The 17,945-nt window shown below is 44.2% G+C and overlaps 2 protein-coding genes across 2 annotated transcripts in view; one reads left to right on the forward strand and one right to left on the reverse strand.

Moving 5' to 3' along the window:
- Positions 1 to 9,843, reverse strand: part of DSCC1 (DNA replication and sister chromatid cohesion 1) — a 34,146-nt gene extending 24,303 nt beyond the window's left edge. Inside the window, exons 1-2 of the mRNA XM_008255860.4 lie at positions 9,637 to 9,843; positions 9,319 to 9,551 (exon numbers count right to left, since the gene is read on the reverse strand). The gene's annotated coding sequence lies outside the window, so the exon portion shown is untranslated. The remainder of the gene's footprint in view (positions 1 to 9,318; positions 9,552 to 9,636) is intronic.
- The window catches only part of DEPTOR (DEP domain containing MTOR interacting protein), a 171,252-nt gene continuing 163,085 nt past the window's right edge, over positions 9,779 to 17,945 (forward strand). The window contains exon 1 of the mRNA XM_002710752.5: positions 9,779 to 10,238. Within this exon, the coding sequence (XP_002710798.4) occupies positions 9,850 to 10,238 (389 nt within the window). The 5' untranslated portion in view covers positions 9,779 to 9,849. The remainder of the gene's footprint in view (positions 10,239 to 17,945) is intronic.

Below are 17,945 nucleotides of genomic sequence, written 5' to 3' on the forward strand. Positions count from 1 at the left end.
TAAATTATGCAGTTTAATGTTTTGACAAATATACCCACTGGTGAACTTACCACCACAATCAAGATCCAGAACATTCTCATCACTTCCAACGTTCTCTCATGCCCCTTAGAAAAGGAAAGTGGGGATGGGTATCTGATCCAACAGTTAAGCTGCTGCCTAAGATGCCTGTGTCTTGTGTCAAGAGTACCTGGGATCAAGTTTCTGTTCTACTCCTGATTTCAGTGTCCGGCTGATGTGCACATCTGTAGGTGATGGATCAGGTGGTTAGTTCCCTGCCACTCATGTGGGAGACCTGGACTCAGGTCTTCTTTTAAAAACTTAATTTCTAATTTTTAAAAAATTATTTATTGATTTGAAAGAATTACAGAGGGAGGCTGGCGCCGTGGCTCAATAGGCTAATCCTCCGCCTTGCGGCACCAGCACACCGGGTTCTAGTCCCGGTCCGGGCGCCGGATTCTGTCCTGGTTGCCCCTCTTCCAAGCCAGCTCTCTGCTGTGGCCTGGGAGTGCAGTGGAGGATTGCCCAGGTCCTTGGGCCCTGCACCCACATTGGAGACCAGGAGAGGTACCTGGCTTCTGGCTTCGGATCAGCGCGATGCGCCGGCCGCAGCGCACCGGCCGTGACGGCCATTGGAGGGTGAACCAACGGCAAAGGAAAACCTTTCTCTCTGTCTCTCTCTCTCTCACTGTCCACTCTGCCTGTCAAAAAAAAAAAAAAAAAAAGAATTACAGAGGGAGACACACACACGGGAAGTGGGGAGAATCTTTCATCTACTGGTTCACTCCCTGCATGGCCACAGCAGCCAGGGCTGGGCTAGACCACAGCCAGGAGCTTCCTCTAAGTCTCCCATGTGCGTGGAAGGGAGCCAAGCACTTGGACCATCTTCCACTGCTCTCCCAGGCACATTAGCAGGGAACAAGATCAGAAGTGGAGCCGCTAGGACTGGCAGTGTGCATATGGGATGCTGGCATCACAGGTGACTGCTTAACCCACTACACCACAAGGCTGGCCCCTGTGACATGAAGGGGAGAGGGAGTGGATAAGGTGAGGGTTGTGGGTTGGAGGGACGTTATGGGGGGGGAAGCCATTGTAATCCATATTCTGTACTTTGGAAATTTATATTCATTAAAAAAAAGTTAAAAAAAAAAAGAATGATGTGCTAGTGTACAGTGTTTGCTGCTCTCTGTAGTAGATATTCCTACTGGGGCTAATTTTAAACTTTCAATGGTTCTTCAACTAGTTCACAAGTTTCCTGAAAATTTAACAACTTGTTCTCATGAATGAGTAATGCTGGTTTTACCATACTACTAGTTATAAACCTAACAGACGGGGCCAGCGCTGTGGCGCAGCGAGTTGACGCCCTGGCCTGAAGCGCCGGCATCCATGTGGGCCCCAGTTTGAAACCCAGCTGCTCCACTTCCCATTCAGCTCTCTGCTATGGCCTGGGAAAGCAGTGGAGGATGGCCCAAGTGCTTGGGCCCCTGCACCTGCATGGGAGACCCCGAGGAAGCTCCTGGCTCCTGGCTTTGGATCTGTGCAGCTCCTGCCATTGCTGCCATCTGGGGAATGAACCATCAGATGGAAGACCTCTCTCTCTCTGCCTCTCCTTTCTCTGTGTGGCTCTGACTTTCAAATAAATAAATATTTAAAAAATAAAAAACCCAACAGACAATATTGTAATTTGCTTTGAAAATCATTTGTTGGTTAAAGAAGTTATGAGAAAAAAAAAAAACACACAATCTCCTATATTTTCCTAGACAGGAGCCCTTTGTCATGCTGTTCGTTCCTTGCTGAATTCTGAGTTTCCAATCTGGCATTATTTCTGTTCTGCATGAAGAACTCTGCATTTCCTTTGCATTTCTTATAGTACAGGTTTCCTGGCAACGGATTCCATGAGTGTTATTTTATCCTAAAATACTTTCATTTCATCTAAATTCCCAAAGAGCGTGTTCACGGAATATAGAATTCTGTTTTTATAGCTTTTCCTCTTGACACTTTAAACATGTGACTGCACTGTTTCTGGTCACCATAGTTGCTTATGAGCAGTCTTGTTCTTTTGAATACTTGGTTCCCTACACATGATTGATTTTCTCTGCTTGCTTTAAAGATTTTTTTCTGTGTTCAACATAAACAAAAGCACCTGAGTCCCCTACTAATTTCTCAGAGTATACATGAGCCTTGCCACCCAAAAGTTTGAGAACTGTTGATTTATACAGCATCTCTTGGGAATGGAGCAGAGATCCCTCCTAACATGCACTAAGAGTGATGTCCATAGACTGCTGACTGTTTGAATCCTTCTACCATTTGCTGATGTTGACCTTGAACATTTTCTTTAATTTTGCTTTGCTTTGGTTCCTATATATATATATATATATATCCTTTACCTATATATGGAATAATGAGAATCTTTCATTTACTTATATATAAATAAATATATATATTCCCCATATATAATAAATATATATATATAGAACATACTCTAAGCATTGAAAAAAAGGGGAGAATTTCTAGAAAATTGGTTTCATGGGTAATGGAAGACCTAGGAAGTAAAAATAAAAAATAAAAAATAAATGATGCATCTGATAGAATATTAAGAATAGGAAATACCTACCATCCTGAAGTCAGAGAGAAAAGGGAAGATGACTTTTGTCTCCCTGGGAATGATCATAGTCCAGTTTAGAAGGGCCTGAAGCCTGAAAGGCAGAGAACGTGACAGAGAAATACCCTAGCTTCTCCTTTATGCCTGTCTTCCTATCTCATATCAATAGCTTGTCTGTGCTGAACTGGAAGCTACATGATGCAGGAATCTTGGAAATGTAGCCTGTAGGGTCATACTGTGATATTGAGCAGCACTGGGAAAAGACCTGGGAACTGATGAGCAAACAGATATTAAAAGATTAACACACTGCACTGTAGGGAACAGAGGGACTATATTATTCCTCACTTCTCATAAGGGCCATGACTGACAGCTTTATAACAAATGACAGACTAACACAAGAAAGGCACAAATTATTTGTTTACTCAAAGGTTTAAGTGACATTGGAGCCTTCAGAAGAAAGACCTCAGGTATGGGTGTTGTGATGCAGTAGGGTTAAGCCACTGCTTGAGATGCCCACATCCCATGTCAGATTGCCTGAGATCAAGTTCTGGTTATACTGCTACTGAACCAGCTTCCTACCAATGCATCTAAGAAGCAGTGCATGATGACCAAAGTACTTGGGTTTGTGCCACCCACATGGGAGATCCAGATGGAATTCCTGATTTCTGACTTTGGCCTGGTCCAGCCCCAGCTGTTGTGGGCATTTGGGAAATGCATAAGTAGATGGAAGATATGTCTTCCTCTCTGTTTCTCCCTTTCTCTGTCACTCTGACTTTCACATACATATCTTTTACAAGAAAGAGGGGAAGAGGAAGAAAGGGAAGAAGAGCAAGAAGAAGATGAGGAATAAGAAAAGAAAGAAAAAGAGAGAGGAGAAAGGAAGTGAAGTGAAGTGAAGTGAAGTGAAGAAGGAAGGGAGGAAAGGGAAGGGGGAAGGGAGGAAAGGAGGAAGGGAGGGAGGAAGACAAGGTTCCAAAGACCCAGGGTGAACTATCCATTCCACCCCTTGCTTTGGTCTGATAAAGCCTAGACAGCCATGCAGAAATGTGACTGTGCTAAAAGGATGTGATCTAATAGTCATAGACTGAATAGTCAGCAAGCCTATCTGTCCAGATTCTTCTTAGCTTCCGTGTAGCATTCCTTCCTGCTGGGAATCACAGAGGACCCCCTCTGGAATGAGGGTCTTATGACCATCAAACAAGGGAGGCCAGAGAATTGTTTGACCACCGACCTCTATGGGGAAAGTTAAAAAGATACTTTTAGGTTTTATGGCTGGCTTGGGGGAAAAGGGGTTCTGGTTTCTATGACCCTCCTTGGGAAGAGGAATTCTAGTTTCTGTGGCTTGCCGGGGGGGGGGGGGGGATAGGAAGCAGGAGACAGGAGGGCAAATGATGGTCAGAGAAGAACGTTCCTCCTGAGGTTGTACTCACTTTGGGTATCTCTTTTGGAGCCTCAGCAGCCTCATGAGAATGCTGTTATGATTCAGTTGTTTAACAGTTGTAAAACACCTGGAATAATACCTAGCCGGTAGTAAGAGCTATATAAGAGTTGTGAAATAAAGACAGTATTACCGCCAGTGTTACATATCGATTTTATATTTGGAGTACCAAGACTCTGTATTGTGGATAGCCTACAAAGTTCTTAGCTTCGTTTAGCTCTCAGTGCCTCCTGGCTCTGCTGTCAAACAAAACCTCCCATGAGCACATGTGTTTATATAAAATCTCAGTGGCTTCTTAAGTCATCTGTTGTGATCAATTAAGGTAGATATGTTTGATAATTTCTGAATTGGTGGTAGTTTTCATTTGGGAACAAAATAATATTGTAATATCCAGAGGTACCAAGCAATTGTTTTAAGTCTTTTTTTTTTTTTTGACCCTGTAAGTTCACTGAGTCCTACTGAGGAGGAGGATCAAGGATCAAGCTTGTTTATATGCTAGCTGGAAAGAGAAGATAAACACTCGAGATGCAGATATGGAAAATCGATTCCACACTGCACTGACTCAGGCATTAGAGCACGCTAGGCTAAGTCACATGGTGGTATTCAAGGACCTTGGTGCTATGAAGGAGTCAGAGCAGGGAGAGCTCAAAGACCATCAGAGTTTTCCCTTTCATGTAGTTAGAGCACTGGCTGATCATCAAAGCCTTTAATGGGATAGAACTAATGCCATTTACTGTACTTGCAACCCCTTTTGCCTTTTCCCATTTAATTCTATGCTGCCATCACATGGCAGGGCTAAGAAAGCCCAACAGCGGAGACAGTTGGGGCTGTCAACCGCTAGGCAAGCTGGGGGTGAGAACGCCTCCCTCAGGGGCTGTTGTGAGGCTTCACTGATGAATCTAGTCAAGCACATCAAACAGCAAAACTGGCCCCTGGGAGGATCGTGGAGCTCAGTGGTCCATCTAAGGGAGAGGCAGCCTAATGGAGGAAGAGTCAGGATCAAACCCACTCTGTGATCAGACCTGTGTGGTCTACTCAAGCCTCAGTTTCTGCATCTGAAAAATAGGAAGAAAACTAGTGGCTAAATCACAGGGTTATTTTGAAGCATAAATATTTAACACACCTAACACTTTTGAACATGGCCACCTGCACAGCAAGAGCTCAGTAAATATAATCTATTATTATTCATTAAAAATTCCCAATCCCATCTAACTCAATGTCCCATTTAAAAATAGCAGAGATTATGTAATTCATTTATTTTCTTGCCATAAATTCATTGAGAATAGAAACCAGAATATATCAATATGATGTCCTTTTAGAGTATAAGGAATAAAAATAAAAGGGAAATCATGTATAATAATGTATATTTAAAGGTTTAAGTGATTATAAAAATGTAACTTAAAAAGTTCACAGAAAATGGAATTGAAAGATGTTTATTTTTGTGCAAAATTTTTTTTGAAATCCATGCATGCAAGTTTTCCAAAAGTTCGTAAAAAGTGCAAATTATGAAAAAACTATGCACAGTTTCCAAAATTGTTTTACACTAAAATAATCTTTCAATTCAACTTTTCCATGAATGTTTGAGGTCCAAGATGTAGTGGTATGTTTAAAACTACTCAGAATGAATAATTTTAGATTGAGAGATTTAAGACAACATTTAAATGGATACTACCATCACCTCCTTCTTATGTTTGTTATTTAAAATTTGGCTAACTATACTCCTGACCAACACACAGGCAGAATCATCCTGCATGTGCCAGCTATGAAATGCAGACTGAAAAGTTGTGTTACACTTGTGGCACATATACCACACAAATGGCAAGTGACATAATTTTATGCAGTGATGAATTTTTTTTGGCAATAAAGTTAGGAACAGAACAAACAACAACTTTTTCTCAATGTGCATAATAATGCCATCCCTGATCATATAGGCTATGTTAAAATTGTGCAAAAGAGAATACCACATAAGAAAGATATTCTGGATTTGGGACAATACAGTTTTCCTAGTCTCTTTTCTAAAGGACAACAGCACCCCCAATAATAACATAAGCCACAATTCCCAGCCCAAATTACCCAACAAGCCCCCTTGCACTTGTCCCTTCTCTTACAGAAGACCCACAGTCCTTTAGTGTCATTGCCAAAGGAGTCACTAGGTGGCAGCACATACCCAGGCATTAAGCATGTAAGAGCTGCAGGAACCAAAGTAAAATTAAGAGCTGAAAACAGGAGGTCGAAAGGATTTCGATTTTATTTGTAATGTTTTCTTTCCAACACTACAAAACAATGAAGCAAACATGACAAAAATATTAAAACAGTGCGAACGACAAACGTGGAAATTTTATGTTTCATTAGTCTTGCATTTATTATTTAAAGCCAAGTCCCCTCTTAAAAGATCTAGCAACAGGAACATCTCAACAGGATGTTGTTAAACCATCAATCTGCTGTCATTTGTGGGGAGAGGAGAGAAGTTGTGGCAGCTGAGGAACCAGGATGTCTGTTAATGGGTAGTTAAGAACAATGCAAATCTTGTGTATGAAGCTATGAATGTTTAGGAAAGTATAGCAAACTGCTAGGGGAAGTCTAGGAAGATGACACAGAGCAGGTGGCATTTGAGTCAGCCTTGAAGATCAGGCAGGAAAAATGCAGATGAGACTGGTATTGTGGCACATCGAGTTAAGCTGCTGCTTGCAATGCAACATCCCCGATCAGAACACCCATCTGAGTCCTGGCTGAGCCACTTCTGATCCAGCTCCCTGCTCTTGTGCCTGGGAAAGCAGCAGAAGATGGCCCAAATACCTGGACCCCCGCCTCCCATATGGGAGATCTGGATGGAGTTCCAAGCTCCTACCTTTGGTGTGGACAAGCCCTGGCTGTTACAGCCAGTTGGGAAGTGAACCAGTGGATGGAAGATCTCTTTCTCTCTTTCTCTCTCTCCTTTCTCTTTCACTTTGCTTTAAAATCAATAAATCTTAAAATAGTAACCATTAATTTTTAAAAGGAATAATGCAGATGAGTATTAAGAGGCAATAATGACAGCTGACATTATTATTGAACTTCATAGCTGATGATCTGTCACGAATATTGTTAATTCAAGTCCAACTCCTTCTTCCATTAGGATCACCCTCAGGAAGAGTTTATTACATCAGTGCTACTCAAAGTATGGTCCTCCAGCTAATGGCCATGCCCTGTGATGTGAAACAGTGGACATTTACACACCGAGAGAGCATTTAGATATGTACAGCAGCTTGACAGAATAACTTTCTATCTATTGACCCCAACAACAAACAATGGGGACTTTCACATCTTTTTATTTCATTCTTATTGTATATCTCAGAATATCAGGCTTAAGTGGACTGAAAACACACACACACACACACACCACAGTCCTTCTCTGCCCAAACTTTGAGAAACACTGACCCAAAAGCACTAAAACAGCTAGAAGCCTGAAAGAAGTGAATGAGGAGAGACCTGGAAGAGAAGGCTCCCAATTGTTTCCACCTGTAACAAGTGCACCATTCATTTTTTTTTTTTTTTTGACAGGCAGAGTTAGACAGTGAGAGAGAGAGAGAAAGGTCCTCCTTTTTCCGTTGGTTCACCCCCCAAGTGGCTGCCACGGCCAACGGGACGTGCCGATCCAAGCCAGGAGCGAGGTGCTTCCTCCTGGTCTTCCATGTGGGTGCAGGGCCCAAGGACCTGGGCCATCCTCCACTCCCTTCCCGGGCCACAGCAGAGAGCTGGCCTGGAAGAGGAGCAACTGGGACAGAATCCGGCGCCCCAACCGGGACTAGAACCTGTGGTGCCGGTGCTGCAGGCAGAGGATTAGCCTAGTGAGCCGCGGTGCCGGCCAACCATTCATTTTTAATTAAGCTCCTCAACAACCCAATGGGATTCATAGTATGATATTTATAAAAAAAAAAGGGGGGGAGGGCGGCAGAAAATTCAATAGTGGTTATGAACTTTTTCAAATGGAGCTGGGAATGAAACTGTGGTCAGAATTCTCAGGTTCTTCTAAAATCTTCATGCTAGATTAATTGTACTGTGCCCTTCTCTTTGCTTTCAATATCCATGGGTCACAACTTATATTGGGATCCATTGCTCCGGGGCTCAGGGCTCCCTTGTCACAGCACTGGTGCCAACATGACCTCAAGGAGTCAGTTCACCTGTCCTTCCTGAAATTGAGAAGAAGGGTTGGTCTTCCTACCCAGTGGATCACAGTGTGTCTCATATGTCAAGCGAAAGGTTAAGACAATATAATAAGCAAACAGGTTCCTATTTCCCATTCTATATTATAGAATTAAAACATGAACAACAGGCTCTGTGACTTCCACTTCTGAGGAATGATTGCTATCTTTTACGTAGAATGAGACTCTTAGAATCACATTCACCCGGAAGTAAGTCTCTTTTGGTCAACATTTCCAACGTGGTCAATTTAAAAAAGGTTAAGGAGCAGACCATTTCTTCTGGCAAACTCTAATACAACTGCTGAACATACGAGAGAGTTGGACAACTGTTCTCTTTCTGAAATGTGGCTAAGCAGGCCCTGGGGATCTGAGAACCAGGATGCAAGGCCTGCCTGGCTTTCTGGGTGTGAAATTAAGGCATCTCACCTTTTTATCCTTATGTTTTCTCACTCGTAGCTTGGACACAAAAATACTAACAGGCCAAACCAAACAATATAAGCCAAAGGTTCAGCATCATGTAAAGCACAGAATACTCAAGAAATTACCAAGAATTTTAAGTTGAAGGATAGTTTTGTTGAATATTGGAAAAGGCTAGCATGATCTTCCTTGAAAACAATGAGAAAAGAGTAGTGCAGCATAGCAAACCTGCAAGATAGTATAGTCTTAAATAGCAAAATTGGTACAGAATATGCACAGAAAATTGTTTTCATCATTCCTTTTACCTTCATGTTTATTCTGTAAACGCCTACATAGCTGCAATTGAGGGATTATGCATTGTTTTTTCAAAATAGCTTCACACTAATCTGTAGTTAGGGTACTGAGGCTTTCATATATGCAAAAACTGCCACAAGCTGCATAAAATGTCAATGCACAGATAGCTCTTCACTACCTCAACATGAACAGCTGGCCTTCCTGCCCAGGCTTGGAATCTGCCTGAAATAGAAATACAGCACATTTATTTGGCACTAGGCACAGTTCCTTCCATGCTTTCTTAAAGGTGGACAATACCATTATAGACCCTTTTAAGAGGCAGCGTTTTAACACGATTCTGAAGCTAAAATGGCCCTTATTACCCGTTTACCCTAGACAGGCGACCTCACCTGCCGCAGCTGAGTTAACACGAACATCCACGTCTAGTCAGTTTGTGACTTTTCCCAATGATTAAACAAGGCAACGACGGGTCTGATGCATTCTATTGCAGCAGGTGTCAACAGGTGGTAGCCACAATTATTTTGATTTTGTAATCAAGAAATAAAGCACGCTCAGTAGGAGATTAGAGAAGTGGACTGGAACTCAGGTCTGTATGATTCCCAGAGTTCTTTATCAAGTACACCTGTAAGGAAAGTCCGCTTTGGTGAAGCGGGTTGGCACGAGAATGTTCAATCCCTCCATGCCCTGCAGCGACACACACATCCTACCTTCCCCGGTCACTGGGAATATGCATGCTGTTACTCTTTTTACTCGGTAGCAACTGGTATGGAAAGGAAAACAGGATCGCCTGCACCCTTGCTTAGTAGCTTCCCGGCTTGTCCTCAGGTTTCCACGGCACGAGCTTCGTGGATAAAGAAAAGGGGGCTCACGTGAAGCAACCTCCACCTGCACCCACAGCTCACAAGCAGCGCCCCGCCCAGATGTTTATATTTTCCTCCTTCGGCCCCGCCCCCGGACCACGCGGGGTTCTGGACACGCCCCCAAACTGGAGTTCCAGGGGCTGGACTCGCCGGGCGCCTGAGCCTACCCACTGGGATTCCCTCTCCAGCCAATCCCGTCTGAGCAACGGTTCTGCCCCGAACAAAGATGGCGGGCAAGGCCTCCGTGAGGGCAAACTGATCCGATCAGCAGAGCCCACGCCGGACAGCCTTAGCAGTGGAAGCGGCGCGGCCCGGAGCATGGAGGGGGGCGGCAGCGCTAGCAGCGCTGGCAGCGCTGGCAGCGACAGCAGCACCAGCGGGAGTGGCGGGGTGCAGCAAAGGGAGCTGGAGCGCATGGCTGAGGTCCTGGTCACCGGGGAGCAGCTACGGTAAGGCGAGGGCAGAGCCCGTGGGCTCGCGGTGGCATTGCCAGCCCGTGCCCGCTGCAGACCCGAGCGCACGCGCGCCGGGGCTCGTGGCTCGCGCGGCTCGCGCGGGGCGCCGGACGCCCGGGCGCGTGGACGGTCCGCGCTGCGCCCGCGCCGGGCTGCTGCAGTCCTGCGGACTCGCGACTAGCGTGGGGCTGCGGAGGGGGCTGACGCGGGGAGCGAATGGTGCGCGCGGCGCCCTAGCCCGGCTGCTGCAGTCCCACGCGGGGCAGCCTCGCCGCCACGCGCCGCGCGCTGTCCTTTGCCAGGCACCTGGGTGCTGCGGAGCCTTTGGGCTGACAGCCTGCGCCGAGTCTGCCCAGGGCGCAAGGGCGGTCGGTGCGGGGCCGCGAGCCGAACCCAGCCTCTGTACTCCACTGGTCCGCTTCATTCCGGTTTCTCGTCTCGCCGGCACGTTCTCCTTCTCTGCCCTGAGTCTTGGTTGCTTCACCTGTGAAATGGGGCCGATCACCACGCCTGCCTTAGGTCGAGGGCTGGGGCTGCAGTCGGAGAACAGTTCTGGAACCCTGTTCCTGTCACCCAGTTGGCGCGTCCTGTGGGGCCGCAAGGGGGCGTGGAGGCCCCTTGTCCGGTTGCCCCGCTGCGGTGCCGACTCCCCAGCGCGCGCGTTTCAGGCACTGGGGCAGTGGAGTCCGTGGTGGCTCTGGGTCGCCAGCCTGAAGACTTGCCAGGTCTCGGCGTGCAATACCCCTCAGATTCCCCCCATGCCATCCGCGGCCCTTTCTGGTCATTCTGCTTGGCCGTATGTTTAAGGATTTTGCTTATGGTCTGGCTGGTTCCACAGCTGCCCTTCGTGTGGTCATAAATCAATTTACCAAGAAAGGGAAAAAAAAAATCCAGATTCGCAGTGCTTTAGCTAAAAAGTTGCATGCGGGCCCCTAGTCCTGCCAGAACACATACGCCCCAGTTCCTTCTAGTTCCTGGCTTGAACTTTCCCAGTCCATTTCTGGTTTCTGCTATGGCAGTGTTCCCGGACCTGAAGGAGAATCTTGCAAAGGGCCCTGCAGGATCCATAACCACCCAGCTTGCTGCAGTAACTTTGAGGAAGTAAACATTGGAACTCAAAATTCATTGAGTTTAACGCTACAAAAAGGCAAATGGCGCATTTCTATTCCTTGTTAGTTGTTTTTTTTTTTTTTTTTTTTTTTTTTTTTTTTTTTTTGACAGGCAGAGTGGACAGTGAGAGAGAGAGACAGAGAGAGAAAGGTCTTCCTTTTGCCGTTGGTTCACCCTCCAATGGCCGCCGCTGCAGCCGGCGCACCGCGCTGATCCGATGGCAGGAGCCAGGAGCCAGGTGCTTTTCCTGGTCTCCCATGGGGTGCAGGGCCCAAGCACCTGGGCCATCCTCCACTGCACTCCCTGGCCAAGCAGAGAGCTGGCCTGGAAGAGGGGCAACCGGGACAGAATCCGGCGCCCCGACCGGGACTAGAACCCGGTGTGCCGGCGCCGCAAGGCGGAGGATTAGCCTATTGAGCCACGGCGCCGGCCCCCTTGTTAGTTTTTTAAATGTGTGGTCAGAATGAAAGGGAATTGGGAACTTGTTTTCTTTCATCAAGAGCATTTCCTAATTTAAAAATTAAAATAAAACTTTCCTGATTTAATTTGAAATATTTTAATTAATTCTACAGGCAGAGAAACAGGGATAGAAGGAGGAAGTCCCCCTCCATTGGTTCACTCCCCAGATACCTGCAGTGTCTGGGGCTAGGCCAGGCTGAAACCAATCCAGGCTTCCCACGTGGGTGGCAGAGACCCAGCTACTTGAGCCGTCACCTGCAGCCTGCCAGGGTGTGCATTAGTGAGACGCTGGAATATAGGGGGTGGAGCTGGTCCTTGAACCCAGACCTTGGATGTATCTGAGATGCAGGTGTCTGAAGCACTAGGCCAAATACCTGCCCTGAAACACTTTCTTTTTAATAGTTTCTTTGCTCTTCCTTACTGTATCAACCTTTTGCAAGGCCTCCATTGGATAGGGTTACTTCTGTTTTACTTCCTTTACAAGTACCAAATTGTGAGGTAGCTCTGTTTGCCCAGCAAGCAAGTTCTCCTTCAAGGTGCAGCTTAAATGGCCTGTCTTCAGGGGCCCAGAACACTTGCACTCCCCTCTCTGCTTGTAGCTCTCTGGACGGTGAGAGGTTTGAAGCCCATATTGGAAAAAGCTGGAAGGCTATTTTACTCAGAAAGTAAACCTGGGATTAGTTCCTGCTCAGCCACAGCAGCCAAGTGTCAGCATTACATTGTTTTGGGAAGTGGATCCCCACTTTGCTCCTCACTAGAGTGGGACCTTGGGCAAGTTGTTGAATTAAGAATAGTGGGGTGGGTAGGGGCTGGCACTGTGGCATAGTAGACTAAGCCTCTACCTGCACCACTGGTATCCCATGTGGATGCCGGTTCGAGTCCCAGCTGCTCCTCTTCTGATCCAGCTCTCTGATATGACCTGAGAAAACAGTAGAAGTCGCCCAAATGCTTGGGCTCCTGCACGCTCTTCAGAGACCTGGAAAAAGCTCCTGGCTTCGGATAGGCCCAGCTCCTGCCATTGAGGCCATTTGGGGAGTGAGCCAGTGGTTTGAAGACCTTTCTCTTTATCTCACCTGCTCTCGGTAACTCTACCAATCAAATGAATAAGTAAAATCTTTAAAAAAAAAGAATAGTGGTTAATAATGGAACTTACCTCATTGTGCTTTGAAGACTGGACGAGTACAGGTTGGTGCTTAGAACATACATATGTGTAATAACCAACATATCGACAATTGCACTTGACTTTGGACAAGTGAATTCACTTCTCTGAGACTGTTTCCTCACCTGTAAAATGGCAGTGGAGACAAGTATTTCACAGGGTGCCTGAGAATCTGCCTCTTGGCTTCCTGGATTAGTGAGCGATCTACCAATGGTTGCTGGAATTAATCAGTAATATTGATCCCTGCACCAGCATGTGTGACTTCCAGCCAAATAGGATCTGGTAGGAAGGATTGGGGGTTGGTGAATAGCACAGGACAGACAACCAGACTGCTTGGGTTCTTATTCTGTCTCCACCACTTATTGGTTCTGTGACTTTGGGGGAATTTACTTAACCTTTCTGTATGGGATTCTGATGATGTTTCTCTTTCAGGAGTTTGAGGTTCAAACAAGATGTTACATGTACAGAGCTTAGAAAATGTTACTCATTTCACTTTGGAAAATCTTAGCCATTGACCAATTTAAACAAGATTTATTTATTTACTTATTTGAAAGGTGGTGGAGCAACATGTAGAGGGGTAGGGAGGAAAACAGAGAGAAGGAGAGAGAGAGACACCAACCGACCGACCTTCCATCTGCTGGTCCACTACCCAAAATGTCAACAGTGGCCAGTGCTGGGCCAGGCCAAACCAGGCCCAAAGCTCCATCTGTGTTTCTCCTGTGGGACCCATTGACTTTTAAGTCAACAGTTTTTGCACTGTGATTAGAACATAGTAATTACTTGATAAATATTTGAGTGGACGGTGCATATCATTCAATGTACTTCTGTTAGTACAGAGTAATATACTGTTTAGAATTTAGAATGGAAGTAGCTGTGAGCCTGGTTTCCTTATTACTGGAGCATGGAGAGTGTTCTGTTCTCAGCTGCCCTCTTGCTGTGCGTGTGGACACTATGACATGTAGGCCTCCTGCCTCTATTTGCTGCACACACACCCACAGTTCACGTCTGCTTTCTCTTCTTTTAACATTACTTTCTGGGTCATCAGTGATGCTGTGGGGCTGATAAGGAAAGAGGAAACCAAGGACTGGGATTTATAATAAAAGTTTGGCTTCTAAACTCAGCCCTGTTGATTTCGTTTTCTCTCTTTTGCTTCTGTAGCTGTGTTCCCTTGGACAAGTCAGTTAACCTCTCCAATCCTGAGCACGCTTCTCAGCCGACTACAAAAAATAATACTCTCATATACAAGATCTGCTGTGTTGGATCAAATGGGAACAGCATGAGAAGGAATTTTTTAAAAAGTAAATCAATAAACAAGAATAGTGTCATTATGATTATTACAAGCTCCAGATGTGGAATTGGGGGCTGGCTCCATGATCTTGAAATTTTTATTCAGCTAGTCCCATAAGGACAAAACATTGAGTAACAGACACAAAAAATATTTGCTTTCTTTTTCAGCTTGACTGTAAGACTTTCTTCCTAATTGTCTTCATGCCTTTTTTCCTTGTCATAAAAGGTTTTACCTCCTTGCCCAATGTAGTTCTATGTTTTTGCATCTTAAGAATGTATTTGGATACCCTACACAGCCCTCAGAGTGGCTGTAATGAAAAAAGGCAGATAACAACAAACATTGGGCAGGATGTGGGGAAACTGGAACCCTCATACACTCCTGATGGGAATGTAAAATGGTGCAACCACTTTGGAAAACAGCCTGGCTGTTTCTCAAAGACTACACACAGAGTTACCATATGACTCAGAAATTCCACCCCTGGGCCTGCGCCGCGGCTCACTAGGCTAATCCTCCGCCTAGCGGCGCCGGCACACCGAGTTCTAGTCCCGGTCGGGGCGCCGGATTCTGTCCCGGTTGCCCCTCTTCCAGGCCAGCTCTCTGCTTGGCCAGGGAGTGCAGTGGAGGATGGCCCAGGTGCTTGGGCCCTGCACCCCATGGGAGACCAGGAAAAGCACCTGGCTCCTGGCTCCTGCCATCGGATCAGCGCGGTGCGCCGGCCGCAGCGCGCCGGCCGCGGCGGCCATTGGAGGGTGAACCAACGGCAAAGGAAGACCTTTCTCTCTGTCTCTCTCTCTCACTGTCCACTCTGCCTGTCAAAAAAAAAAAAAAAAATTCCACCCCTAAGTGTGTGCTTTTATGTGGTATATGGCCACATAAATTGTATGGAAGTGCTCATGGAGTATAATAATTGATAAAAACCAGTTAACAGCTTAAATGCCCATAAACTGATGAATCGGTAAACAAAAAGGGATCTAGCCATACAGTAAAACGTTGTTCAATAATGAAAAGGAATAAAGTACGGACACATGCTGCAGTATGGATGTATCTTGAAAGGATTATGCAAAGGAAAAGAGGCCAGACATAAAGGGACACATATTGTATGGTTCCATTTACATGAAATGTGCACAATAAGCAAATCTATGGAGATGGAAAGTAAATTGGTGGTTGCTGGGGTCAGGGCAAGAAGGAATGAAGGTTGACTGCTAAGAAATATGGAGTTTCCTGGCAAAAGATCTCTGTGAGTGAGATCCCAATGGAAAGAACAGGTCTTCAAAGAAGGAAGTACCTTTCTCTGAAGGGAGGAGAGAACCTCCACTTTGACTATGACCTTGTCTAAACAAGATAAGAATCGGAGAACTCAGAGGGCTTCCATAGCCTTGGAAACTCATGACTGGAGCATAGGGAGATTACTGATGCCATAGACAGGAGTGTCAATTGGTAAAGTCAACAACAGGAGTCACTGTGCACTTACTCCTCATGTAGGATCTCTGTCCTTAATGTGCTGTGCATTGAGATTTAATGCTATAACGAGTACTCAAACAGTATATTTCACTTTGTGTTTTTATGGGGGTGCAAACTGTTGAAATCTTTACTTAATGCATACTAAACTGATCCTCTGTAAAAAAAAAAAAAAAAAGAAACATGGAGTTTCTCTTTGAGGTGAGGATAGTCAAACTTGATTGTAGAGACAGTTGTATGACTGTAGATATACTAAATTGTATTCATTAAATGGGAGAATCTATTATTTATAATTATATAGCAAATACATAATTATATAATCATCTATTATAGTATATTAAATATTAAATATAAGCATATTAAATAGATTTTAAAATTTTTTATTTAAGGTAAAGAAATCTGATGCAATGCATATATACAGATTTAGGAACATAGTGATATTGCCCACTCTATCCTTCCTCCCTAACTGTTCTTCCACCTTCCTCTATTATTCCCTCTTTTTACAGTGAAGTACTTTCAGTTTCTTTTATACTCATAAGATTAACCCTACACTAAGTAAAGAGTTCAACAAATAGTAATAAAGGAAAAACACTATTCCTCAAATCTGAAAATGTGAATTTCACTCCTATGCATTAAATTTTCGGTATTCTTATGTTACATATGGTATTTGTGTTTCTGGGACTGGCTTATTTCAGTAAGTATAATGGTTTTCAGTTGCATCCCTTTTGTTGCAGAAGACAGGATTTTATTCTTTTTATAGCTGAATAGTATTCCATAATATATTTATTTATACCACAGTTTATCCAGTCATCAGTTGATGAACATCTAGGTTGATTCCATATCTTAGCTATTGTGAATTGAGCTGCAATAAATGTGGGGTACAGATAACTTTCATTGTTGATTTCATTTCCTTTGGGTAAATTTCTAGGAGTGAGATTGCTGGGTCATATGGTAGATTTATTTTCTGCTTATTGAGGTATCTCTATACTGACTTCCACAATGGCTGTACTAGTTTGCATTCCCACCAACAGTGGTTTAGGTACCTTTTCCCTCACATTCTCACCAAGCATTTGTTGTTTGTTGATTTCTGTATGAAAGCCATTCAAACTGGGGTGAGGTGAAACCCCATTCTGGTTTTGATTTATATTTCTCTGATGGCTAGTGATCCTGAACATTTTTTTGTGTGTCTGTTGGCCATTTGAATTTTCTCTTTTTAAAAATGCTCTTCAAGTCCTTTGCCCATTTCCTAACTTAATTGTTTTGTTGTTGAGTTTCTTGGGCTCTTTATAAATTCTGGATGCTAATCCTTTATCAGTTGCATAGTTTGAAAATATTTTCTCCCGTTCTGTTCAGTTGCCTCTTCACTTTATTTCCTTTGCAGTACAGAAGCTTCTCAGCTTGATTTAAGTACATTTGTCTATTTTTGCTTTGATTTCTGGGGCTTCTGTGGTCTTTTCCAAGGAGTCTTTGACTACACATGTCTTGCATGTTTCCCCAATGTCCTTCTCTAATAATTTGATGTTATAAGGTTATCAGTTTAGATCTTAGAGCCATTTTGAGTTGATTTTTGTATAAGGTGTAAGGTAGGGATCTTATTTCATAGTTCTGCATGCAGAGATCCCGTTTTCCCAGTACCATTTGCTAAAGAGACTGTCCTTTCTCCAGGGATTGATTTTAGCCCCTTTGTCAAATATTAGTTGTAGATATGTGGATTGATTTCTGGAGTTTTTATTCTGGTCCATTGGTCTACTTGTCTATTGTGCCAGTACCAGGCTGTGGTGATTTTAACTGCCATGTAGTATGTCTTGAAATCTTGTATTGTGATGTCTCTGGTTTTGTTAAGGTTAAGATTGCTTTAGCTATTTGTGGTCTCTTATGTTTCCATATGAATTATAACATTGTTTTTCTAGATTTGAGGAGAATAACATTGGTATTTTGATTAGATTTGCATTAAATCTATAAATTGCCTTTGGTAGTATGGACGCGTTGATGACATTAATTCTTCCAATCCACAAACATGGAAGATTTTTCCATTTTTTGGTGTCTTCTATTTCTTTTGTTAATGTTTTGTAATTTTCATCATGGAGATCTTTGACATACTTGTTATATTTATTCCAAGGTACTTAATTTTTTTTGGTAGCTATTCTGATTGGGATTGATCTTAGAAGTTCTTTCTCAGCCATGGCATTGGTCTGTGTATACAACAGCTATTGATTATTATGTGTTA

This window comes from Oryctolagus cuniculus, chromosome 6 (genome assembly GCF_964237555.1).
Source record: "Oryctolagus cuniculus chromosome 6, mOryCun1.1, whole genome shotgun sequence".
In the NCBI taxonomy this organism is placed as follows: Eukaryota; Metazoa; Chordata; class Mammalia; order Lagomorpha; family Leporidae; genus Oryctolagus; species Oryctolagus cuniculus.